The sequence below is a fragment of the Lissotriton helveticus genome, chromosome 4_1 (assembly GCF_964261635.1).
Source record: "Lissotriton helveticus chromosome 4_1, aLisHel1.1, whole genome shotgun sequence".
Lineage (NCBI taxonomy): Eukaryota > Metazoa > Chordata > Amphibia > Caudata > Salamandridae > Lissotriton > Lissotriton helveticus.
Genome location: NC_136063.1, coordinates 298511379 through 298538424, shown reverse-complemented (window position 1 = coordinate 298538424; position 27046 = coordinate 298511379). Strand labels below are relative to the sequence as shown.

The following is a 27046-nucleotide window of genomic DNA, read 5'->3' as shown; positions in this document are numbered from 1 at the left end:
GCAGAAGATAAGTGTCCCAAAAATCGTAAATATTGTGGAATTTGGGGAAAAAGTTCTTGCAGTCTGAAAAAAAATTATGAGAAACATTTTTTCATATCGCTTTTCTTCAAAAAGTTGAAGGCCAAATTCAGCATGTAGGGAACTCCAAGTGCTAGTTTGCTCAAAGTTATTCCTGCTGCTCTGGTGAAAACATCATATCATTTAGACTGTTGAAAAAACTGTAAATAGCTTCTTGCGTAAGTTCCACTAATTCGGAAAAGGTTGTTACCATGCATTCATGAGCCTGAGCATGATTGCCTCCAATGATGTTTGGATCAGCATAGCTGACTGAAGGTCGTACCTGATCGATGCTGCTTTCATCTTGTACTTCACTACCCCTCAATCGTAGTGGTGAAGACTCCACGAATGCCGTCATCAGGATTGGTAGCCGCTGGGGACAGCACAATGCATGAGCCGTTACCGGACCCAACAAGGTATCTGCGTCCATTGGCACATCCGATTGTAGTGCCAGACAGGTGTCCAACACGCATTCTTCGCCGCATAGCAAGCACCTTAATACAGGCATAACACAACTTTGCCACATTGGTCTAAATGAAAGAAACCAAGTCATGTTCAGGTCTCTGAGCCGGGATAGTCCAAGGATTTTAGTTACCCGGTCCCGGTAGCCAATGGCTAGGATCATTTCTTCCCTTGTCGCAGGTGTTTTGTCTGTGACATGGTTTGCCATAGCGAAATAACAGGATCAAAAATAGAATACCCGCTACTAGTCCTAAAAGGAGAGGAAGTCCGCCAAAAATGGAATGGACAAAGTCTGGAAAAATACCCAGGATGGCTTTGAATGGAGTTAAAGCACCCGAAAACACTGCTTTAAATACACTGGAGATACCAGTGGTATCAGAAATATTTAAGATTTCGTTCAGTATTTCTGCGAAATGTATGGGGGAATTAGTTGATAATAATGAATGAATCTCTTCTGTTGTCCTTGCAACTTGGAGATCATACGTTTCTTTTGATGACGTGAGCCTGGTCGGCGTCTGTAGGAGCACAGTCTTCATTCTGCTTAAAGTATCTATTCGAATAGAAGCAATTTTCAAATCGGGCCATAACCTTGCCTCCCTGTCTGCAGACTCGCTGGGGAACAATACATGTTCACAGCACATGACCTTCCTAGTCACAGTTATGAGATAAGGTTTTCCGGGCAGCAAACTACAACATCTGCGATCTACTATTAGAATGTAACTCCCGTTCGAGAGTCTCCTAAAGAATGGTTCTATTCGTGTTGCAGGTGTGCCTAGCTGGTAACATGAAAGGTTATTTGAAGTCCCTTCACAGGCTCCGTGCAAACTAATACCCTGACACAGAAGTGTACCGCTCAGTGATCTTGCACAATTATCGCCACTGAGAAACACTTTCTGGCCTTTATTGCTGACACATTCGTGTGTATAGGGCAAGTTCCATATTGACTTAATGTATCCTTTACCCAACCTTTCATACTGGCCTGCCTGTATATATTTTTGGCAGAATTGAAACTGGAAAGTAGTTATCGGAATATTTATTATTCCATGTATTATCCATTCAATGACAGGTCGTTCTGACATTGTCAATGGTAATCTCTCAAGTTTTTCAATGCTCAGAATTGTATAGTCAGCACCCTTCTGTGCCAAACTGATTTGTTTATCAGTGAGGTTAAAGATATTAAATAATGACGTTGTGTTGATTAAACGCCAAGGCACATAGCCAGAACGCAAATTTTGTAACGTCCAGCCAAGCTGTACAATAGAACGCAATTGGGACTGACCGTGTTGTAACATCAGTAAGTCTTGCAATATTATATCGATTGCTGAAGACACAATGCTGTCCAGAGAATATATTCTGGAGGACAGAGTCATTAACCCATTGTCCACCACAGAAAGTGATTTTTCCAAATTAATACGGTCAATTTCCCATATTTTTTCTGCTGTCTCAATTTGAGTTACTTTCCAGACTTCGTTATAAGCTGCATATATAGAGGCCGCTATGAAACGTTTTTGACGCTGTTTGCGTGGTCCCAATATGAAATCACGCAAGTCAGCACCTTCTGTAAGTAAAGTTAGGTGTTGCTTAATTTCAGCCAGTGTGGACGTTTGTAGCCATTGAAGGCAGAGCTTGCCCACGCTGTAGGTGGTTACTATCCCTGGATGTTGTCTTTGGGAATATCTAGGGTCTGGCCTAGTCAATGTGAACCCCTGTTCTTTGTTCAGGAATCTGTCTTGACAGTTATTTGTATCTGTGGGCCAGATCAACCATTTTTTCCATTCAGGATGTGTTCTGTTTTGGTTTAATATATGGTTTACGTCTATCTCAACAACTATAGAGCTATTACTGTTCACTTTGGAATAGACGGTTTGTTCAAATCTTTGATTTTGGCTAAGCCAAGACAGGTAGTTTGTTGAATAGTGTCCTTCAAAAATATAATTTGTTCTGGGATCATGCAGGCTCTAAACAATGATTCTATACCTTGTACTTGCCAATCTCTTGTACCCCAAACAGTTTTTGTTTCAATATTATTGTTCCAGAAATCAAACCCAAATGTATTCATTTGTTCAAAGAATGAATCGGAATATATCAATTTTGTGTTTGTAAGCATGGTCTTCATACCTGTCTTATTTGACAATTTGAAATAAAATGTTTCTGCATTACTTGTGTTAAACCCTGAAAAGTATGAATATTTATCATAAAATGTTTTCGAGCTATCTTTTGGAGGAGTAGCACAATGTTCCCATTGGTTATAATTTAAAACATTTCTAGGTTGAGCAGATTTATGTAGACAATAGTTACCATAATGGTTGTAGCAGAACATCTGATCATAATTAGACGAACCCTGCAAATAATCATGTTCTGTAAATTTAGCAGACATCACAAGATCAGACATCATATCATTAATACTTTCAAAGTCCCAATCATCCGCAAATGAGCTTGGTTTTACAAAGTCACTCAATGAGATCTTGAATTGGTGTGGATACTTCAGGATTTCAACCGGACCATAGATTTCATAATCAGTTTTGTCCCATGCTACACCGCCTGGTATAGGATTGGCTGTGAAGTTTACTGAAGAAAGTTCTCTTTTCTCGATGTGTGAAGATGTGTGTGGTTTAAGGACCAAGTTGATTTTCTGGCTTGCTGTGTCCATTTTAGCATATTTCCCTTCAATGAAATGTCCCAAATATAGTACTAAGATGAGCCAAAGAATGAGGATAAATGCACCGAAGGCCACCCAAAATTCAATCCATGGAGAGATCAGATAGGTTTCTTTCAGCTGTTGAAAAAGTTCCTTAGCTTTGTCTTTAAAAGTTTTTGTTGATGGCTGTTTTTTTGCTTCACTCAGGTCTTCAGATGAATCATCGAAGTTGATGAAGTAGCCGGATGCTGTTCTGTCAATTGTTCCAATTGTTTTTGGATTTTGCTTTGTTTCATTAGCAAAGTCTGCAGTTACATCATCATAGGTTGTTGTTTCTTGATGAAAAGTTTTAATTTGGGTTTTAAGAGGTTCAAGTTCCATTGCTTTGTTGCATAGTCCTTGTTGATTCACTGTAGATTTTCCAAATGTGATCAGTCTTCCAGTTTGAGCCTCTGTATTCGTAGCAAACATTGGTGTTCTGCTACTTCTTGGGAGTCCACTTGGCCTACTGTTTGTTATCAGCCACATGATTGTGGTTTAACCAGGTCGATGGATACAACTCGGTTCTCCTTTTTACCAGCAAGGGGCGGTAGTACTACTGATCTTGTCCCGTTGACAGACAAGACAGGAACTGCTTTTCTGTAAGAAGGCCCAAATTCCTTCTTTACCGCGATCTTCTCTCTGACTAGATCCCCGACTTTTGGAATCCAGACAGGCCTTGCTGGGACAGGTGGTTTCTCTTCAGTGGTTGTTGGCTGTTGTTTCAGTTTTATGTTGCTCAGGTCTTTTCTTGTTTCATTTAAGTCCTGTAAAATAGCCAAACGATCTTTGATATCAAAGCTTTTGTCTTTAACCACTGAAGTCTGACTATCAAGATCTTGGATCATCATTCTAGTCCCGAACAATAGTTCGTACGGACTGAACCCTTTCAGAGAATTCCTTGGCAGGTTATTTAGACTACGTTGGACACTTATTAGATGTTTGACCCACCCAGCACCCGAACCTAATACCTTTTCCGTTATAGATTGCTTTATGTCTTGGTTTTTTCTTTACACCATCCCGTATCCCTCAGGAAGGAAGTGAGAAGAGTCCCGCTATGCTATGCTCATTTGGCCATGCTTCCCCATAAGCTTGAAGGCTAAAAGGAATACATTAGTCAAAACATAGCATGCTCCTAGCGTATATGCCATTATAGACTCGCAAATCCTTTTATAACAGTCCAGACGTCAGCCGAGCGCTGGGGTCTACATTACAAGTGAAAATTAGTCTTTTTATGTTAATATAACGCTTTTTTTTTTTTTCCATGATGGGGGCTTTCTTATTGTTATTGTTCATCTGGAGTGAAATGCCATGGCAATAGTCCTCCCCGCTCGCCACTGCGATCTCTATTGCAGTCTGGGCAGTTTTTTACAAAAATGTGATGATGCAGGCTCATGCCTGGCCACCAGTACACTGATTGTAATTCTACCAGAGAATCTTTTAGCTTAAGGTGTCTGAGACCCTCACCCATATGTGCGTCTGCTATTAACAAGCCTCTCCTGTCCGTGTTTGGAATCACTCTATCCCCCACTCCAGGGATTCGAGCAAAAGGGACTGAGTTTGCATCGATTATGTATGTATAATTGAGTGGATAATTGATCGGTAGCGCCGAGCAGTCGCCTTTTGATGACGTTTTCACCGCCAGCACAGTTTCACCGTCAATGTGTTTTACTGTACGCTTTTTTGTAGCTACGGAAGCCGGTTTAGTTGCTACCGCTGTGGCTGTCTCAGCCAATGAATTCCCTGCAACGTGAACGCCATCACGCTGATGACTCAGTGAATGTATCACGTGAGTTTTTGGTAGTTCTTTCTGTAAAAGAACTACTTGTTCCCAAAGCACTTTTTGCTTTATTGTTGCACCTGTGTCATCTTTATAACCGTTTTGAATCCATTTCTGTAAATCGTTATTGTATGATTTGACGCAGTAATACGAATCGCACACAATAAGTGTCGGGAATTCGCGATCGGCATTATCTAGCGCCATTTTTAACGCTATTATTTCAGTTTGTTGTTCTGAATTATTTTCCACTGAGTGTGTTTTTGTAAGTAGAGGTCTTAATTTACCTCCGCGCCACACTTCTTTTACAATTTCGCATGTGGCCTTGTAAGCCAGCTCTCCCCAAACTGAGGGTTGAGCATGCCCGTCTGTATGTATTACACAGGCGTACTGTCGTAAAGGCAGAATGTCGATTGGCAGAGGGTATTCTTTCTCATATTCTAGATATTTTAATTCTTTCATTTCCGGGTCAAAATAGTATTTTACTTTGTCTGTAGCAACAGAATTTACCCATTGTATCCATTCTGGATTTAGTGCAGTTGTCGGTAAATTACATGGTGTTGTTAATGCCTCAAAAGCTGATTCTGCTGTTCTGACTGTAACCTGTCTACCGTCTGCTTGGTATTTTTCTTTTTCTACAGCTGTTTGAACCGCATGAACAATGTTTTCCTTAATGCTGAACCTTTTTTCAGCTTTTGTGTACAAATGTGATTTGTATGCTATTGGTACCTTCTCTCCCTCATTAGAGGTCAGGTATGTGAATCCGCATCTTCCTGGGATGACTCGAATCACAAGGTTGCGTGTGTTGTCACGTGTTTGTAATTTTGTTTTAATTAACATGTCTGTTTGTAAAGATCTCAAAATTTCTGTGTGTTTTTGAGTCCACTAAGTAGAGAAATTTTATCGGACTGCCTAGAGAGGGACAAGTGTATGCGCATCCCCTGGCTCCTTTATGTGAAGAATACCCTAGAGGAGCTAGGCTTTGGGAACCTGTTTACTCACCCTGCAACTATTGTAGCCCAGAACAAACTGCAGGTAGGGAGAATTTTTCTAGAGCGGAAAAACCTACGCAGAGATGAGGCTGAAGGGTGCAAAAAGACAGTGAGGGCCCATCACCTAGTGAAGAGTGTGGAAGGTATGGAGCCATACTTGTACCTCATGCATAATGCACAGGACAGGTTCTTGATGTGCCGTTTCAGATTGAACCTACTCCCATTTATGCTGGCATCACCAGCGGGATTTGCTACATCAATAGAACAGAAGGGGTCCTGCGGCTGCGACAATAGGTCTCCGCAGGACTCCCTTCACTTTGTTTTACTCTGTCCCTTTTACTCAATGCCCAGACGCAGATACCTTGTAAACCTTTTGAAAAAAGCTAATCTGGTCCACGTTAGGGAGGCACTAGTATTCTTACAGAAAGCTACGGAACCATTAATACTGTGTAGCATTATGAATTTTATCAAGGTAGCACTCCGTTTAAGGCTTACTAGAGGAGAAGATTGAAATGTTTTTATCCTAACTTTTAAGTGTGAATTATGGATATATTATTGTATTATGTTTTGTAAATTTACTGTACAAAGAATCTTGAAATGTTTAATGATTTTTTACTATGTATATTTGAGTGTGCTTTTATGGTGTTTTTTAATCACCGAATAAAGATTCTTGAATTGAATTGAATTGAGTCCAATTGATTCTTTTAAAATCTGGTTTTATTAGATCATAAAGGGGTTTGACCCTTTCTGCATAATTTATAATATAAGTTCTTCCGAAATTCAGGAAGCCTAGAATTGATTGTAGGTTTTTTAGTGTTCTGGGTGCTTGGATTACAGCACATTTCTCTAGGAAATTGTCAGCCAGGCTTTTGCCTTCACTTGATAGTTCATATCCTAAAAACAGGACTGTTAGATGGGCAATTCTTGACTTTTTAAAGTTAAATTTGTAACCCTCTGCTGCGAACCCAAGTATTATGGTGTTCACTCTCTTCAAGTGAGTATCCAAGTCATCGTCTGTTAGATAGATGTCGTCGACATAAGATAATGCCTCGTCATCATAGGTTTGTAGTAACTCTGTTACCCTCGCTGAGAATAACCCTGGGCTGTTCTTGAACCCCTGGGGCAAACGACAGAAATTCTTTTGCGTGCCATTTATTGAGAACGCCGTCAAATATCTGCTCTCTGGTGCTATATTTTGACAAAAGAAACCATTAGAAATGTCTAAGGTTGTTTTGTATTTTTTGCGCACTATGTTATTCATTAGTGCAGCACTGTGCGAGTTTTGTACTGCAAATGTTTTGCAACATGAGTTAAGGTGTCTGTAGTCCAAAACAAGACGATATGAATTGTCTGGCTTGGAGACAGGAAACAAAGGGTTGTTCATTTGTGAGGTGCAGGTTTCAATCACCCCCTGATATTCAAGTTGATCTAGGATTTCTTTTACCTGTTTTTTAGCTTCTTGCTTAATCGGGTACTGCCTCTGTGCAGTAGGTTGTGATTTTAACTGGATTTTGTGAGGAGGAGAGTCCTCATCCCATCCCACATGATTTTTATATAAGGCAGGGGCTTGAGCTACTGCCCACTTTCTTGCAAGTGTATATTTTTTATGAATTGGAATATGGTTTGAGAAGGCAGGCATAATTATTTCTTCGCCATGTGGGCACTCCCTGACAAACTCTGGAGGCCAGTCTTGTTCAGCTAGAAGGATGTCATAGCCCTTGGACAGATTATCCCAAAATAGTCCCCTTATTTTTCTAGTCTTATCCCCCTCTATACGCAATGTTATTTCATATATTTTATGAGGTTTGCTAACTCTGGTATCTGCAGTTTCCACCTGAATGTATTCATTCGTGTCCACTGTCTCCAGATGATTCATAAGGATTTTGCGAGCTATGCTCACTTCTGCTGCGCTGTCTAGCATTGTCTGAGCCCATTCTCCGTTTTTCAGCTGTGTCCTCAGTATTCTCGGCATTGTTGATTACTTTAATACTGGCTACCTTCTTTTTTGGAAATTGTAATTTTTTATTCAGATGAGCAGGTTCTTTGTCTTTGGACTTGACGTGCTCTTCCCTTAGTTCTGATCGTCCTCTTATTTCCGATTTCTGCGAGGAAGTCTGAAAAGATTGAGAGGGACGTGTATCAATATCTTGATATCTATCAGGTTTCTTTATATTATCCCTATTTCTAAGGTTGTTTTTTTTCACAGAGGGCTCCCGTTGGGGAGACTTGCGTACTTGGTCGGGAGATCTTTCTCTCCGCCAAGGAGACCTTCCTCTGGACTGGAATCTTTTTTCTTTAGGATTGGATTGCTTATTTCCATCCCAGCTCTTTTTTTGAGTGTTTAAATTATTTTTTATAAATACCTTTTCAGGACTTTCAACTAGTTGGGGTTTCACTGGTATTCCACCCAAACTATCTCTTCCTAGTTCTTCATAGGATTTTTCTATGATTCTGGCAATTTCCGATGGTTGGTCTGCTATATTTGTCTCTTTTAACCTCTGGCGAATCGCCACATTTGCTGCTTCTCCCTTTATGTTGGCTAATAATATTGCAGAGACCTGCTTGAAGTCTTTCAGTAGTTTCATACCGAGAGTTAAAGCGGGTTCTGGACCGTATTCATCTTGAATCTGTTTTAGCACATCTGGTATTACTGACATGGATGGTACACCATGTGTTTTTGTGTAAATGGAAGCAAAGACTGTTCCCCAAGTGTCGCAATCCTCCACATGTGGTGCGATTCCCATTGGAAGACAGATAGTCAGAATCCTATGTTTCTCAACAGGGGTGGTATCTGGAAACACCGCCTCTATTTGAGTTATTTTTTGAGCTAGCCAGAAAGGAATTTGTTCCCGTTTTGCGGGTACCTTACCTAGACAGGACTGTATGTTCTGTGGTGTAATTTTATTTGTGTTCCCCTGATGACTGGTCAGCTGTGGAATTTTAATTGCTGGTTGGATTGTTGAAGTCCGCATTACATATTGGACTAATTGTCTATGTATTTTTATTAATTGTTTTAGCTGTGCTAAAAGTTCTGGTGCAGGCATTTCTTCAATGTCTGGATGTGGTGTGTATCCGGCTAGGACCGGCCACGTTGCTCCTGGTCTACCTAGTGGACCGAGCCTGGTGATGTGATTATTATGTTTTAGGGCGCCATTAAACAAGAGCAGATGCTTTTGGAATTTGAGTGGTATTTCCACCTCCTCGAAAGGAGTGTACTCACTAGGAGGTTCCTCTATTTTGTAATAGTGGAAGTCCTTTGTTACAGCGTTTGCTGCTGGAAAGTTTATCCATGAATAGAATACCTCTGTCTGCCGATATTCGTGTGCCTCAATTACGAATATGACTGTACCACCTCTTGGTGTCAGTCCATTTTCTATAAGTTTTAGGGTTATAGATTTCCTTATGTTGACCGGGATGAGTATTGCATCTGGGTCATTTTCCAGCAGAGTATTGTCTGCTACTAGGAGTTCAGCTGCTAGTCTAACTGTCTCCCTTTCTTCTTCACTTTCTGTCATTTTACTGACAGGAAGGTTATTCTGTTTGTTTGCAGATCAAGTTTCCACGGAATATAAAGATTAGATGCACAATATTTTGGAACAGTGTATCCTTCAACGTCGAATAAACCAAGAACCATACATAGGAGTCTCCTCCTGCGAGGTTTGGCGGATATGACCTTTCACCCACTCCAGACGTCTTTGGAGCATTATGGGAAAAAAGGGGTTCTGTGTGAAAAAGCACGACTGAGTTACTCTAATGTCTTGCGTTAGTTTTATCGCCTATCCAAACGTTGGGCGCCATGTAGTGTAGTTCCTATTATCCCAATAGGCTCTGCGCATTGGAATAATATCTTCAATAGTATAGACCTAGGGCAGAGGTTAACTAGGTCTTCTACCGACGATATTAGACTTAAAGTTTTGTGTTTGCCAGCTAGCTCAGAGTTCACTAGAAACTTTCTCGAATAGGCAAGGAGGATTTTAACCTCCCTGGATAGACAAGAAGGGATTTAGTTTCTGACAACCATAGAACATGACAACTTTGCTCTCCCCTAATCAAGAATGTATCTCTAGAGTCGTGTGAAAACAATAGACAACTTATTTTACTCAGTCAGTACGTGCATTCTTAGTTTCACCAGTTTGTAGAGAAATAAGAGATGGCCGTGGTTCAATAAAAGATGTTATTTATTGATCAGTCTCTTTTCTCATACAAGAGAAATGAATCGCTATTATTGCAATACTTGTAGTTAAGTAAAGTGCATACAGTAGAGACAGAATTATAAAATAATACTGTAAAAGCATTGATATGGTTTCTGAGCCATATGATACTTTAAAATGGATAAAATAGATACATACATATATACATTTGACTAATCATACTCAACTGGTGCTTCTAACCACGCCTACCCCAGTGTACCTGACCTAAGCCTAATACGTGGGCGGGAGTAGATAAGTAGCAGTTTAAGTTAAGTTTGTTTTGCCAAGGGACTGATTCGAGAATTCTCTGCAAGGGGTTATTCAGTTCTGTACCTGAGATCTAGAATGATGGAGGGCTGGTATCTCTTATCCCAGGTCTTGATATTCCAGCTGCCTGCGAGGGCTGCTTGGAAGCGCCGGAGCTGGATTTCTCGGCAGGAGAAAGGCAGCGTCTCGTTCTCAGCGCGTCAGGAAGGCGGGGCAGCGTCTGTGGGCTTCGCTCTCTGCTGGGCTCCTCAGCACGTCTCGCTGCTCCGATCTCGTCACCACCGCATGTGTTTGCTTAAGGCAATGTCGGTAATATTTATACCTGAAAGGTGCCGAGATTGACGTAAGGATGGACATATATACGTCAATAAGGATGTCATATGAACGGGCTCGTTCGCACATTCTTTTGCTGAAGTTCTCGGTGAAATCAAAACAATGGCTATGGGAATTTCCCAGGTCGCTGTAGGTTTGATTTGTTTTGAGAACTCCGTATGCCTTATCAGGGGCTGGAGGAATATCGCTTGTCTAATTAGATGGCATGCGTTATGACCTAATCAGATAACGCGCTTCTGTGCCATGGTGTGGCTTAATCAGATAACGGTTTTTGCACCGTTGGATGGCTGCTAGTTAATTATTAACCAAACCAGGGTCAGGAATAGGGGAATCGATACAGTACCTATAGGAATACATCACAGGATCATTGCACTGACCAACATATTGTTGAATTGAGTATAAATAATTCCTCTAGGAACACTTTTTTGTACGTTGTATTACCCAGTTCTTTGAGTGAAGATTGGGTTGCCCTGTTGCATAAAGAATCTTTCTAAAAGGGTCATTTCTAAAAGGGTCATTTTTGAAAGTGTAGTGATAAATTCAGTTTTACCAGTAAAGTTGATTTATCACTACCATTCCAATGATGTGAAACATGACGGATGTATTTCTTCTCAATCCGGAATTATACCTTAATAAGTGTAAAAAGGAATTCCTAATGTTAACCTATCAGAGGGGTAGGCCTCAGTAGTGAAAAATAAACGTGGGTGTGTTTCACTACCAAGACGTGCAAAACTTAGAAGTACGTGTCCTACCTTTTGATTACACAGCACACTGTCCTATGGGCTACCTAGGGCCTACCGTAGGTGTGACTTATATATGTAACAAAAGTGAAGTTTAAGGCTTGGCAAGAAGTTTTAAATGCCCAGTCGACATGGCAGTGTAAACTGCACACACAGGTTCAACAGTGGCAGGCTTGGGACATATTTAATGTGCTACTTGTGTGAGTGGCACAATCAGTGCTTCAGGCCCACTAGTAGCGTTTAATTTACACGCCCTGGGCACAGGTAGTGCACTCTACTAGGGACTTACAGATACATTAAATTTGTCAATTGTGGATAAGTCAATCAAACCATGTTTTAGGTCAGAACACATGCAATTTAGCAATGGTTGGCAGTGGTAAAGTGTTCAGAGTCCTAAGGCCAACAAAAAGAATTCAGCAGGATTGGAGGCAAGCAGGCAAAATGTTCGGGGGAAGACCACCCTAAGGCTGTCAGGTCTAACACTTTTGCTAGTCCACATTTCTGTCAAATTTTTACATACAGCGGATGAATTTATTATTGCTACGGTATATATGTGACTACTCTTGCTTCCGTTTTTATTTACCTTAATAAATTTGGGATTCTCCCCCTGGTATTGGTAGATATTTAAATGCACTTTTGACATTGAAATATTACAGAGCAAAGGGTCGCGAATGTATATGAAGGTGTAAACTATGGAGATATATGTGAAACCCATGTTGTCACTCAGGAGCAAGACTTTACTTATTTGATTGCTAATTTGTCATAGTAATAGATAACAGCCGAATGAATATAAGTATTGCAATAATTTAATAATATTACTTTGGCCCATTTTTCCAAGCAACTTTCCAAAGATCATGAAACTAGGACTCAGGACGTAAAAGGAGTGCTGGATGCTAATCGAAAAAAGTCTGAACTCGAAGAGCAAATGTTTCGGCGTTTGATGGAAGCTGGTGGGACAGAGAACTTTGAAATTCAGAAGGTCAGAAAAATGGCCATTTATACAGTTTGTCTTGTGTGAAAAGGCTTTTGTGATTTACCAGTCTAATACAATTGTATGTTTTAGAAGACCGGCTTATTGAACACCAATTTTGACAAATCTTCCTTTCCCAGGCTCGACCGCTATCTACCCAACGAAAGGAAAGTATTCATGCAACACGTACAAGTATTTGAAGCGAGCACTGGCAAAGTCAATAGGCCTCACCTGGGAAGTTTTTAACGAAGAGAAAAGAGGGGGAGGAGAAAGAGGGATCAGGTATAGAATAGCCTTTAATATGCACGGCAATGCAATAACGCCAGTATTGGAGACATGCTCTATTCAATCAGAATACTGTGAGACAGAAACGCACCTGGGCAAGTTGAACCCGAGAACAGGGGAAAAAGCTGTCGAACTGGGAGGAGGAAGTGAAATAGACCAGAATGTTATGCAGCCATGAATATGGGGCCTGGCCCAAAGCCCGCTCTATAGATTGCACTGTTCACAGTGATCTTTGGCAACAGACAGCTAAAGGAGATCTGAAACAGAAACATTCTGACTGGTTGCTCCAACATTTTCTATAGGTCCCATCTTTATGTTGCCCACCATTTTTACACGTGTCCATACCCCCATGCCCAGCCCATCCCTACCCGGTTCAGGAGTAGAACGAATAAGGTAGTGCCCAGATCTTAATCTGCGCTCCACTGTACTTGGAATGAATATTTCTTAGCATAATTCAAGGCGTATTACCCTTCGCCCCAAATAGCCGAGCAAGTTGAAATATGATATATTTTGACTATCAATAATGGAAGAATACATGCTCAGAGCGGTGATTTGTCAAAGAAAGACACAAAGCCTGTACTAACCAGAAACTTCAGAATTGGGACGTATGTTTACTACTGTTTACATTTCTCTTCTGCTTCCCTGACACACGGTCATCAGAGTGGAAGTGTGGTGTGTCTGTGTAGAGATTCTCCAGATCTTCTGCAATGTTTGACAATCTCTCTCGAGATATATATATATATATATATATATATATATATATATATATATATATATATATATATATATATATATATATATATATATATATATATATAATGCTCCAAGCTTTAGGATGCACTCCCCATCTGCAAACCTCCGGTATATTGGGCTGCAACAAAGACCATCATAGCATGAGTTCAATTATTAAGTGCCTTAGTACAATGCAGCCTGTTCGCTTTGTCCATATTTAATTATTTCATGCCGACGCGTTTCAGGATACCAATCCCTTCTTCATGGGCAGCAGGCAAGTAAATGAAAAGTGCACCACCTTGTACTTTTCTCGATTTTTAATCACTCATTTAGTATGCACGCCCCCAGTGGGCGTGTACAATTGCCTTGTGGGACATTGAGTCTCGTGGTGCGCTATGATTCTTTCCTTTGGTAAGGTCATTAATCTTGCTTGCATTTCAAAACCATTATTCACCTTAGTAGGTAATGGAGACCAAGGCAGCAGGCTTAGTTAGCATGGCGCTGTGCTTTTCACGTTCAGAAAGTTCCAAATTGCAGACTCGCAGGCTGGTTTCTTTTCTCCCTGGTATCCTGAAACGCGTCTGCATGAAATAATTAAATATGGACAAAGCGAACAGGCTGCATTGTACTAAGGCACCGTGGAGTGACCTCCTATGCGCAGGCACATTGGTTAAAAGATTTCACACTGCAGCCAGCAGTGGGGAGGAGCACCGTCTCAGGCTGGGGAGAAAAGAAACCAGCCTGCGAGACTGCAGTTTAATGACCTTACCAAAGGAAAGAATCATAGCGCACCACGAGGCTCAATGTCCCACAAGGCAATTGTACACGCCCACTGGGGGTGTGCATACTAAATGAGTGATTAAAAATTGTACTAAGGCACTGTGGAGTGACCTCCTATGCGCAGGTTCATTGGTTAAAAAAATAATTATATATATATTTATATACATACATATACATACATATATATATATACATATATATATATATGCATATACTTTTATACATATACATATATACTTATACATATATATACATACTTATATATATGCATATACTTATACACACACACACACATATATATATATATATATATATGCGTGGCGCATTGCTCTTGAATATATATATATATATATATATATATATATATATATATATATATATATATATAATGTGTTTTACAGGTCTGGGTGTAGCGTGTGTGCACATCCTCCTGGATTGCTACGACTGAAAATAAACGTTCTTGTCTACAGAAGGGTGCTAAGTGGGGACTGGACTGGAGGGCGTGCGCGCGCTGAGGTGCAACCATCGATTTGTGCGTTTAAATTTCAATTAAACGTTTTCATTTTTGACGTCCTGCGATGCAAACAGGAATGTGTATCAATGATACAAGATTGCACTTTTACTAGCTATTGTGATCTCCTAAAACAGACATGGCATCTCTGGAAACGTTAGGCTGCAGTTGTGCAGTGGCCCACTGAATGAATGAATGTGTGTCTTTATGTGTACATATACATAAATGACTTTTGTCCCGAGTGTAGCGCTCTCCAAGACAGACAAATATACATGTCAGCAAGTCCAAGTCGGTACTCTCAGAAGTACGTATCATATTTCTTGTGAAGGCTTTCTATGATTAGATTAAGACGAAGGCCTTGGTTAAAACAAAACAACAACAAACACACACACACACACACACACATACAAGGTTTACTGTGCCATGAAAACCAACTCTAAATTACAAATCTATGGTAGTCATCACAGCACAGTAATTATCACAGTGCTCCTTAGGTCTGGGGCATACATGTGACCTGCAGCAATCTAGGAAGCAAGCATTTACCTAGCTAATAGGGCTCGCCTTTGGAACCTTATAAATGTGTAGCCGTGACGCACATTATCCTAAGTGGAACAACAAGTATGCAGGTTTAATTTAATTCCCCCACTGAAACCTGCTCCCACTTATAAAGTAGCTTTGTTAGCCTTTTAATCTGTGCATTTTAAAAAGCGACACTCGTCTTCTCCACTCGGCCGCTGGGATGGCTCTTACCATGCGTGTAAATAAATGGTAGAGTCTGCTTTAGCCTGATGACCGACCATTATAGGTATGCATGATGGCCATTGGCTGTAAAGAACGATGGCACGCCGCACAAACAAGCAGAGGCAGGCAACAACAAGGCACAGCGTAGGACCATTCAATGTAAAAAAGGAGTGCACCAAACCAGGGCTTTAAGTAGGATGAAAGAACTGGGGGGGTCTTATAAAGGGGCATGGCCAATGTAACTAAGAGAGTGGCTTAAAACACCTAAGCTAAAAATCTGTGTTAAGCATGGTAAGTGCTACATTTAAAGATCTTAAGAATGATTTGGAACGACTCCATGACAAAGACTTATTAGAATAAGGCTGGATCAGAAAAGTGAAGAAAAATGACAATTTGAATGATGAAAAACATTTTTAGAGAAAGAATGTCCAGATAAAAAAGATCTGCAAAGTGAATGTCAGAGCTATGGCAAGGTGAAAGAGCAACTGATGGTGTGTGAAGATATCATCATGAAAGATTGGGGAGAGGATGTAGCCTAACAGCTAGAGCGGTTGATCTCGAATTTGGGGAACCAGGTTTGAGTTTCAGGAGGGACACTCAAAATCCTGTGCTTCGCAAATCACTTAATCTCCCCGTGCCTAACAAAAATCAATGTATCCTTGTGTAGCACAACTAGTGCTCATGTAATGCGCTCTGATACCTTCGGGTCAAGTTTGCGCTATATAAAACTACAACAACAAAAAAAGATGAAATGATTTTGCCTAGCGGTTTACATTCTGAGATCATTAATATGTGTCATGATGGAAATTGTGGCATATGTGGCACAAAGAGAAAAACTAAGGAATACTTTTGGTGGCCTTGTATTGACGCATCTGTCAATTTATGAGAGAATGTGAAGTTTGGGACAAAAGTGATAAGCCTGAAATGCGTCTAGTGGTCCTGGTAGCCCAGTCAAGGTACCTGCTGGTCTGTATAGGAAGTTGGTCATTGATATTATTAGTCCGTCTTCATTACCTCCTGAGAGAATATTTTGTTATTGCCCCTGTGGATTATAATACCAACTGGCCAGAGGTTGGAATGGTAGGTAGTGTAAATCCTGAAATAGTGATACATTTCCTAGAAGATCTATTCATTCCATCGCATTCCGTAAATCAGATTTCCCATCATGGAGTGCAATTTCTTTAGTGTAAAATACGGGATTGCTTAATAAAAAGTAGTGCGAAACATTCTAGGGTGGTATTGAACAAACCAGAGGACAATGTGGTGTCAAACTATTTAGTAGAGTAGCTAAGGAGTCTATGCAGTTTGCATTACATGTTGTGTTATGCTGCAGGAAGCAACTTTGTCAAATAAGATTGCGTTTAACATATTTACTAAGAAATACCCTTTTGAATTGTTGGGAGAGCTTAAACCTACTACTAAGTTGCTACCTCGCTGGTTGATTCGAAGACCGGAGGTTGAGTGGAATTTGGGGAAAGATGATGAAGGTAGAGAAAAAAGTCAAGAAGTACCAGAAGAAAATCAACAATTATTTGTATAAGAGTTGTGGGTTGCATGTGATAAATGGCCAAACATTTGGGTGGGTCAAATGGTCAGGGTTAACATACCCGAGTTGGTAAGGAAAGGTTTGACAGGTTGGTCGAATACACAGAAAGTGATTAGAGTTTTGAAATCCGCTAAGAAAATGGAGGTGGGAAGATTTGAAGCAAAAAGAGTGTCAGAACGGAGTTGGAAGTAAGGCAACAGAAAGAGTACTGGCAGAAGAAGAGACCAATATATTTCTGGATATGGGGGTGAGTCAGGTTGTAGCTGTGACGTAATCAGTATAGCCTGTGTAATCTCGAGGTCTGTGAGGTGCTGAACAAGCGAACGTCACGTTGAATGAGAAATTTGAGGATTATTTTAGGGGCTAATCTGGAGTTGAGTTTTGGAGTATTTGTCATTAGGAATATAAGTATATTTATTTTGTTATGTTTGAAGGAAAATGTGTGGTATCAGTTGCTTGAGCGATGTGAGGAATGGAAATGTACAATCTTGTTAGGTGTTGAAGAATGAGTTTGGGTTGAGTAAAGATTAGCAATCCTTGGTATGCAACGTCTTCTTTAGTGATCCTGACTTAATGGGTTGCTAAATCAGTTGCTTTAATCTATCCAAACACTGCATGGAAAAACAATGAGCCCTCCATATATTGATCTTCTCACTGGAGCAAAGTGCTTATTAAGGATTCAAATACATTTGTTAAAAACTGCAAAGTGATTTAATTTGCATAACTCTCATGGCCATGGCCACAGTGGGATTCAACATGTTAGGATTTCGCTTTGCTTTTTCATGTTTGAAAAATTATTCTCATGTCCGCAGCAGTTTCTATTGACATGCCCAGCAGGTTAGGCCAGTGCGCACAGCTACTGGAAGGGTTCGGTAAATTTTGATGCTGCTGAGTGACCGCATTAAAGAGGACTCTTTGCCTACTTAGGTCTTATGCTGCAACTTGTGAATAGGCACTTTATTACGTACTATCTGAATCCCTCTGCCTATAAAAGCTCTGTACAAGTGTACAGTTAGGAGGGATTCTATGTGCCTGGGCCACTTTCACACTGCGAGGGTAACTGCACCAGTTAGGTACTCTCGTGAAACTCCTGTACCAGCGCATTGAAGATCTATTCTGTGCCCCAGTGGGGTCCTATATTGCCCTGCTTGCAAGTTCACCCAGTAAGCCATGCTGTAGCTCGTCATAGGTGTTGTTCCAGAAAAGACTTCCTACGGCTCGGAACAAAGCAGCACCCTGCAGACAACAGGCATGATGAGGAAGACCTCAAGAGCAAGGATAGATGATGGGGAAACAAGAGTGGGTTACTGATATATGCTTCAGTCCAGGTTAGTGGGCATAAGGCATACTCACAGGGATTAGACTTGAAGGAGCGATATGGAGGGGAAAGCATCAGGAGGAGGGAGGTGAATAGTTGTAGTCTGATTGTGGCCAGAAGGTAGAGCTTAGGGTAGGTAAATGGTGGATAGAGATGAGGTGGCAAAATGTGATGGCTCAAGTGGTGGGTTTGGGAGGGTGGAGAGGCTGAGCTGAGAGGGACCACTGGTTTTGGTGGCAGATAGTGGAGTAGAGCTGCTGCCAGGAGCAGGTGGGAGTGAGGGGTTTGAGGAAGACTGATGGAGACTAGATGGGAAGTTGGAACCGGGTGTGGATTCTTGCATGGGTGAGCATAAAGAAGGTTGATTGGGGTAGACCTGAGGGTGGTGAGGGAGCGATGAGAAGTCAAGGTGCATGAGGAAAGGATCAGGCCAAATATAACTGTTAACTCTGGGTATTGCACATGTTCACAGATTCAAGCAATGGTTTGGACTCTTTGCGTTAGGAAATGCTTGCAATCTATTCTGATCAGGGTGACTCGAGTAGAGGATCTCTGGTAGCTGATAAAAGATTGTTGGAACTTACTCTATGATGACGGGCACCACTGTGAACTGGGCAATTCTTGTTCTAATGAGGTAAAGCATAGTATTTAGTCTCTCCCTACAAGTCACAAAGTCTGCACTCTTTAGGAGAATTGAAATTTGATAGTGTGTGGTAATAAAAAATGTGTTTCTGTTCTAGGCGCTTGAGGAAAGTTTAGTGCAAGCTGATCAAATGCGTGCTGAAGCTGAATGGAAAATCAAGGCTTTGCACAAACAACAGTGCGATGACTTGGACCGTGGGGATCATTATGAAGAATTGATGAACCTCACTGATACCAACAGAGCCAAAGAAAAAGAGCTGCTAAATGTCATGAAAGAAGTGGAACTAAAAAAAGTGAGTGCTAAACGCAGTTGAATCACTCATACTATTGTATATACTTAATCCAACCCCACCACTGTTCATCTTTTGGGTAAACACTCACTGGACAGGTCGGTTTAGACGGGTCCCTTTAACTTCTTTCACAACCTCCACCCTAAGAATTGCTACCACTAAGGTGGGACTTAAGGAGCCACATCATAGACATGTTTCTCTTGTTTCAGGTTTGGTTTTAATAAATGCCCTGTAGCCCAAAAAGCAGTATTTAATTATAACGAATGTTGTGGTATTTAATATCTCAAATGAGCCATGGTGTGAGAAGTTCATAGTTAGTTTTTAGATTGGTTTATGTTGCCAGCCTCATTCTTCAGGAATTGGGTAGTTTCATTCATAAATACTCTCTTCACAGAAGCCATCCAGTTAGTCTCTTATCTTACACACGTAGTCCCCAAGCAATACCTATATGTCCAAATTCGCAGCCACAGACTTCTATTTATATGTATGTCTGTTTTCTCTGATAAAACGACGCTGTCTACTTTGACTTTGTTTTAATTTCTGTGTAGGGCATTTTTCTCTTGTAGAGCATCTCTGTTCTAAATACATTATCTGCCAAATAGATAGATAAATAAGTAAATTCAGTTTGGGTGTCAAATAGTTTAAATATTATTCAGAGTTGCTAGAGGATTTTAATTTCAGGGATGACCACGTCATTTTTCATTTACTGACTGGGTTAGGTGGGTCCTGGTGAGCAACCTTTCTATGCCTCTTTTAAATAAATTAATGCTAAATTAAGACATGAACCTTGGGTTATTAAAAAAAAAATGTCGGTAAAGCTTATCTTTGTTAAAAAATTTTAACGTGGTCCTGGAGGCGAGGTGCGGTACACTTTTCAGTGCCTACCATCTTGAAGATGGTGGGACTACAACAGTCAGGATCAGGGGTATGCCCACCCCCAACGTGGGATGAGCTTTTTGAGGGTGTAGTCACCCTTAAGGTAAGTAGCCCATTGGCTTCTACCTGGCACCCCTGATAAAGGCCCCTTAATGTAGTATTTAGGTTGCCCCCATGAGACCTGAACTTCAGTCCCTGACAACCTAAGAAAAGCCAGACACTACAGACCCGCACCAGCAGAGACCAACTGACTTGGCCCCAGCCCTACAGGCCTGTCGCCAGCCCCAAAAACGACTCATACTGCAGCCCAGCAGCCTCCAGAAGCCTGGGAAGACTGAACTGCCTTTAACAAAGATCAAGATTCCTGAGAACAGTGGACCTGCTCACCAAGCAGCCATCTTTAAAGTAAGAACTGTGCAACCTAAAGAACTGCCGATGCCTGCCCCGGTTCCACCTCTGCACCCCACGTCTCCCACTGGTATCAGCAAGTTTCCCCATTGCTCCAGAGCCCGAGTCCACCGTAAGCTGACCTCTCCTAGCCTTCTCAACGTTGCATGCAGCCTCTGCACGGAACTCCCTCTCCCCCACGGCGACCTGCTTCAGTTAGCCGTTTCCTACACCAAAAGGCCCCCTTGCACCCGTCCATTTGTCCTGGGCCTTGGTGAAGAGGCCAAAAGGTGGCCCTACGTCCGCAAGCATCACAATGTACCTCTGCAGTTGTAAGTTTTCTTCGACCGGCCTCACTGGCCTCAACCTACAGCCTTGTTCGGATTTTGGTTTTCTCCATTGCTATACTTTGGACCCTCAACGCTGTGTTGGCCCCCTGCACCCGCCCGCGTGCCCCTGGTGGTGTAGTGTTGGTGCTGCTTTGTGCCCCGTCCAGTGCTTGCTTCAACACCCAGAGACTGGCCCCCCCCAGCCGCTGTTATTCACTTGTAAGCAGCCTCTGACCATTTGCCCCCAATCCTCATTGATTTTTGTTGGGCACCTGACCTTGAACTTGTACTTGGCCGCCCCTGTGCCGCTGGTGGTGCGCTGTTGATGCTAAACTGAACCTTACACAATAAATACCTTAACTTCCGAAGACCGGTCTTGTAAGTCAATGTTATCCCTATGTATGCTGAATGTTTTCTTCCTCCCATAGGTTAACATTGCAAAGTAAGAAAATTACACTGTGTCCATTTTGTTTAAACCAAAAAGTATTTCTATTGATAAACGTATTTACCTATGACAAAGTTCTATGGTTCTACAAAATAAATATAATTTTTTTTTTAATTAATCTCTGATTTACTCATTTAGAGTGTGTCTTATTATTGCCACTGTGTGTACAACAAATGCGTAACACTACCCTCTGATAAGCCTAACTGCTCTCCCACACTACCACAAAATAGAGCATTGGTATTATCTCATTTTGGTATAGGATATAGAGAGCCATCTTCTTACAGTCATGCACGCTGGCATATTGGAGCCCTCCATTGATGCCTCCACAGGCAGTGGCTTCAACACAATTGAGATCTCAAAGAGTTGGTTAAGATCTCCAGCGACACAGCAGTGGATATTCAATGGTGGGGTGTGTTTGGCAACCTGTATCAAGGGAAGCCGTTTCACCTTCTACCATCGGTGGCCACAGTGATTACGGATGCCTCCACTCTAGGGTGGGGAACTCATCTGAGGGATCTGGGGATCAAATGTCTTTGGCCTCCAGAGGAAAGATTGTTGCATATCAATCGTCTGGAATTGCGGGCGATACGTCTGCTCTCAAGGCCTTCCTCCCTTTTCTTCGCAGTCAGTTAAAGTCATAACAGACAATACTACCACCATGTGGTAAATAAACAAACAGGGAGGATGGGGCTTGTATCCTCTCTGCAGAAAGGCTCTGCGAGTTTGGTACTGGGCTCACGACCACCAGATCTGCATCATGGCAGATCACTTGGCCAGAGTTCTGAACGGGCAAGCGGAAAGTCTGTTGGCGCTTTACTGCCGATCACGAGTGTGGTCTCCATCTGTAAGTAGTGCAACATATTTTCTGGCTATGGGGTACCCCTCAGATAGACCTATTTGCCACTCGAGGACGCACACTTGCGCATTTCAATTGGACAGGGGGCCCTTAGCTGTTTTACGCATTTCCCCCCTTACCTTTGATTCCTCAAGTTCTGAGGAAGATTTGCCAAGACCATGCTGAGCCATATTAATAGCTCCGCATTGGCTGCAAAGTGTATTGTATTCAGACCTTCTTCATCTCTCTGTCTCCCTCACTGTGCAGACCTCCACTTGCAGCCGCAGGGGCAGGCTCTATACCCCTACCTCCAGAGCCTGCACCTACAAGACTGGAGATTGAACTGAGCAACCTGAGTTATTTTTCTATTCCTCCTAATGTGGTGGATGTTATGCTATTAGGCAGAAGACTCTCCACCGAGTTGGTTTATAGATGGGGCGAAGTATGTAAAGCACTGTGAAAAAAATTCCAAGCCCATTTTTCTGACATTTTGTGCTTTGCACTGGCCTTAGCATAGCAAGGTTGTGCGGTTGCGACAGATAAGGTATACTTGTCTGCCCTTTCGGCATTCCTCTGTTTAACAGACCAACCATCCCTTTTTAATTCCGCTATCGTGTTAAGGTTTATTAAGGTACTTACTAACAAGTTCCTTCCCAGTCCGTTTATTATGCCTCAGTGGGATCTTAATTAGGTGCTAACCTTCCTTATGGCTGCTCTGTTTGAGCACTTACATAGTTGTCCTTTGAGGTTGCTTACTTTCAAAACAATTTTTCTGGTTGACCGTAAAGTCATGCAGGCGTGTTAGTGAATTGCAGGCATTAAGTGTGAAACCTCCTTTCATGACTTTCTATGCAGATCAGTTGGCACTGAGAACCAGGGATGCATTCCTGCCAAAGCAGGTCACTCTCTTCCACTGGGCCCAGCCTATCACCCTTCCAACATTCCATCCTCCTCGCATCCATCTAAAGAGGAGGAGAGGCTTCATCTTTTGGATCCTAAACGGCCTGTGAGCTTTTATGTGGACAGAACTTGTGATCTCCGTCTGGATAATCCGCTGTTTGTTGGCTATGTGGGCAGGATGAAAGGAAAAGCAGTGCATAAGAGCACATTGTCCAGATGGATTGTCCTGTGCATCGAGATCTGCTATGTCATTGCTAACAAGGAACCGACTGAAGGCTCATTCTCATTCTACTAGTGCTAAGCCTTTTACTTCCCCTTGGACTAGAGATGTCCCTGTAATTGACATTCGCAAACGGCAACTTGGGCTTCACTCCACACTTTTGCGAAACACTACAGGTTAGACTCTGAAATGAGGAGGGATGATCACTTTGCCCACTCAGTGTTGCAGGATTTTTTAGTATAGGGAGACAGGCACCCACTTCCAAGTGCGTGACTGCTTGGTGATTCTATTCAAAAGGTGAGGAATCCACAGGAATGTGTATCCATCAGAAGAACAAGTTACTTACCTTCGGTAACCCTTTTTCTGGTGTATACGGTATCTAGCTGTGGATTCCTCACTGACCCACCCGCTTCCCCGTTGCAATTCTGCGTATGCCAAAAAAGAAAGGTATTTGTTTATATAGTATTTTGTTTATTTTTCTTAATGTATATAAATAGATATTTGTATGTCTGCATATATGGTATGAATATATTTAAGTCTTTCATTTGAGACCTACCATGTGCTTCCACTTGGGTACTGTTGGTTTCACCCGTTCTCCTCAATACGCGAGAATTATGGGTGGAAACTGACATCAGCATGCCTACGAGGGATTCTCATGGCTCCGATGTCATCACGCAGAGTCGCATGCAGAGCCCTGGCATTATGATGTCCTCGACGAAGTGGGAGAGCTGTAAAGAAAAGTTTCAGTGGAATGCTGTTTTCCGTGGAATGCTGGTGCACTGGGATATTTAAAAGGTGAGGAATAGATACCGTATCCACTAGAAAAAGCATTACCGAAAGTAAGTAACATGTTCTTTGAGATGATATGGGATGTCACCAATGATCTGTGATGTGATCTTTGACATCATGTGTGAGAGGATGGTCATTGAATTTGGGTGAATTAAGTGGTGTAGATCACCATAACTGGTGTGTTCCAATGTGTTTTTTCATCTTCAAAATCATGTTCTTAATATCACTTTGTAAGAAATAGGTAAAGTAAGCGCCTTAAGCAACACTATATGAGAACATAGACACATATATAATATTTCTATTTCTTAAATGCTCTTTTGATATACTTTATAGTGCTTTTATTAGGGTGACAGTTCATGTTTTTACCTTTAAATAGTGCTTCAAGTGGTATATGTCATGTATCTGAGAAGTTATTAGTGATCATTTAAATGAATATATTCTTCTTTAGTGGGCAGAGGTTGCAGAGACAAGAGCTCAGCTTGAGGCCGAAGAATTTCAAACTGTTGTCTTGGAAGCTCAAAGAAAGGATCTATTAGATGATGAAAACAATCCTGTTGTCGAATTTGCTGGAAATGACGGTCCTACTGAAATGGAGTGTTTTGGTTCGTAAAAGATTATTATTTCCACCATTTATTAAATTTGTTTCCGGTTGGACAATTTTCTTTGCATGAAAAGTTTTGTAAAAGTTGTGCTCCATCAGCAGGATATGAAGTTTCGATATTTCCTCTTTTCTAGATTTGACATTACTCTCAGTACAGTTACAACTTCCATCTATTGAAGTAAAATGCAAGCATTGGTATGCTGAAACATCTAACAGTAGTTAATGTCAATTGAATCATCTCTTTGAAAGGTCACTTTCACACGTGTGTGTTTTTTTCCTAAGGTATGTTGGGGAAAGACCACACATGCTTCCTGAGCTGTATATAAAATAAAAAGCAATACTCTAGCACAGTAATAGACACGTGATGTAGACTCACAGTTGCAGAAATATCCTTCCATTCCAGGCTGGATCTGTAGAGTTTTTCTGCTCTGCTGTTCAGGCTCTTGACAATGTCGGAGGTAATAGAGGGGCTGAAACACACAGACATAATCGCAAGTGAAGTATATGGCCGATAGAGGTGCAGGCTTTGGGTGTCCATGGCTAGCCACATTTTTAGGTGGGTTTTTAAAAACATTTTGATGTTTTAATTGCTTATTACCACCAGGGTACCAAATTCCTCACTGCTTAAAGTCTGTGGAGTTTTAAACACAAGACAACACCAGTTAACGGTGTCCGAACTTAATCAAAACTAAATTTTTTCACTGAAGGTCTTGTGAGTCCTGTCTTGTGATGCATTGTAGATGCTTTTGGGAGCTATTTGAAAATCTTTCCAGCCTTCCATGACTCTGGCCAAAGTCAACCAGTTTTGGTGAAGTGATGGGGATGGAATTCCCCCTCCCATCCCAATATGATATTGACTTTCTATTTGGACCTAAAAGAGGCCAGTAGGTTAGACACTTTCCCTTGGGCCTTCAACAGTGCCGACAGCCTAATTTACTGTAGTCATAGGATTAACACCTGAAGGTCCGGACTTACAGTTGCTATCTGTTTTGGGTGAAAACCAGTGTCCTCACTGACGTTTTGCTGCCTGGGCAGACCTTGTTAAAGCCCTTGCTTCTGTCTAGTGAATCCATGACTGGCACTGTTAGGTTAACTGGGCTAAACCTTGGCCCTGCCCAAATGTAAATAGACTGATGGCATGATGCCACAGACCTACTCCTGGTGACCCGGCTTTATTGAAGCAGCACCCTACTGCTGAGAGCCTGGTAGTTCAGGCGTCTACAAAGCAGTATTAATCCCAACTCAGTCCCTGCAACCCCCGATAGACAGAGAGTTGGGGAGGACCAAGGCATTTGGGAAACGGATGTAGTCCTCTGGTAGCTTCATCCTTCTTTCAGTCAACGCTAGCTGCCTTGTAGAGAGGCATTCTCATGTGTTAAGTCTTTCTCGCTGCCTTGCAAGTGGTTCTAGTTCATTGGAATGATTCTGGGCATAATTTGGGAGAGTTTGTCACCCGTGGGAGCGTTCAGCAAGTCTACAGTCTGGTCCATCTTTTCAGGCAGGGCTGGTTCAGATTTTTCCTTGCCTTTAAGGTACACTAGAAATTAAGGTCTGCACTACAAACTGGGCAATCAGTAGCCACTGTAGGAAGCATGAGGCGAGTAGTATGTAGTAGTCCTGATCTCCCAGAAACTGTGTGGATTTCTGGTGTTAATGTCTGGGGGAAAAATCCTACTCACAGTCGGCCCTATTGCCAGCTGTGGTAAAAGGTGAAAGTGGTTAGATGGCTCTCTTCCTGGCTCGGGAGCCAACATCTGCAGCCCTGGGAGCTTGTTCTGCCCTGCAAAATCAGTGCGAACGGCACCAAGTAGCGTACCAGAGGGCACTGCTTTTTCTGCCTCTCGAGTAGATTTTCTACTTGAGAGGAAGCTTTCTCTCGAACGGTAGGGGCCTGTTGCGACCGCCCGCATTGAGAAACTTGTCCTAGCACTCGATTTTCTCACTCGCCAACTTAACGTTGGCAAACCATGCATGAGGAAAGCTCTGCCACATGCCCTTTGGCAGAGTTTTTTGGCAGAGTGGGCAAAACTCTGCAAACTTTGCCGGGGGAGCGGAGTTTCCCGCCCACTCCTATACAAAACCTGACTTTCGTCTAAATAAAAATTGGATAACTGCAGTGCAATCTTCAGGTTTTCAGCCTTGAATTGCTGAATCTGCCACATCCTTAGATGTCACATTAAGACAGAAATAATCCTGAAGCTCACATTAAGAATCCAGCCAGGGGGTAGTTCATCCGACTGAAACTCCTCATACGGCAATCATGTCCTACCAATAAATGATCTAAAAGCTGCAGTGGATTCCCTTGTTGCCCAAATTATGAAAATGCTCTTCTCACTGAACTCACAAATAAAAGC

At 41.8% G+C, this 27046-nt stretch overlaps 1 protein-coding gene across 1 annotated transcript in view; it reads left to right on the top strand.

Moving 5' to 3' along the window:
* Positions 1 to 27046, top strand: part of TBC1D31 (TBC1 domain family member 31) — a 670562-nt gene that overhangs the window by 587659 nt on the left and 55857 nt on the right. Inside the window, exons 18-20 of the mRNA XM_078686822.1 lie at positions 12334 to 12474; positions 19119 to 19313; positions 24540 to 24693. Coding sequence (XP_078542948.1) covers positions 12334 to 12474; positions 19119 to 19313; positions 24540 to 24693 — 490 coding nt within the window. The remainder of the gene's footprint in view (positions 1 to 12333; positions 12475 to 19118; positions 19314 to 24539; positions 24694 to 27046) is intronic.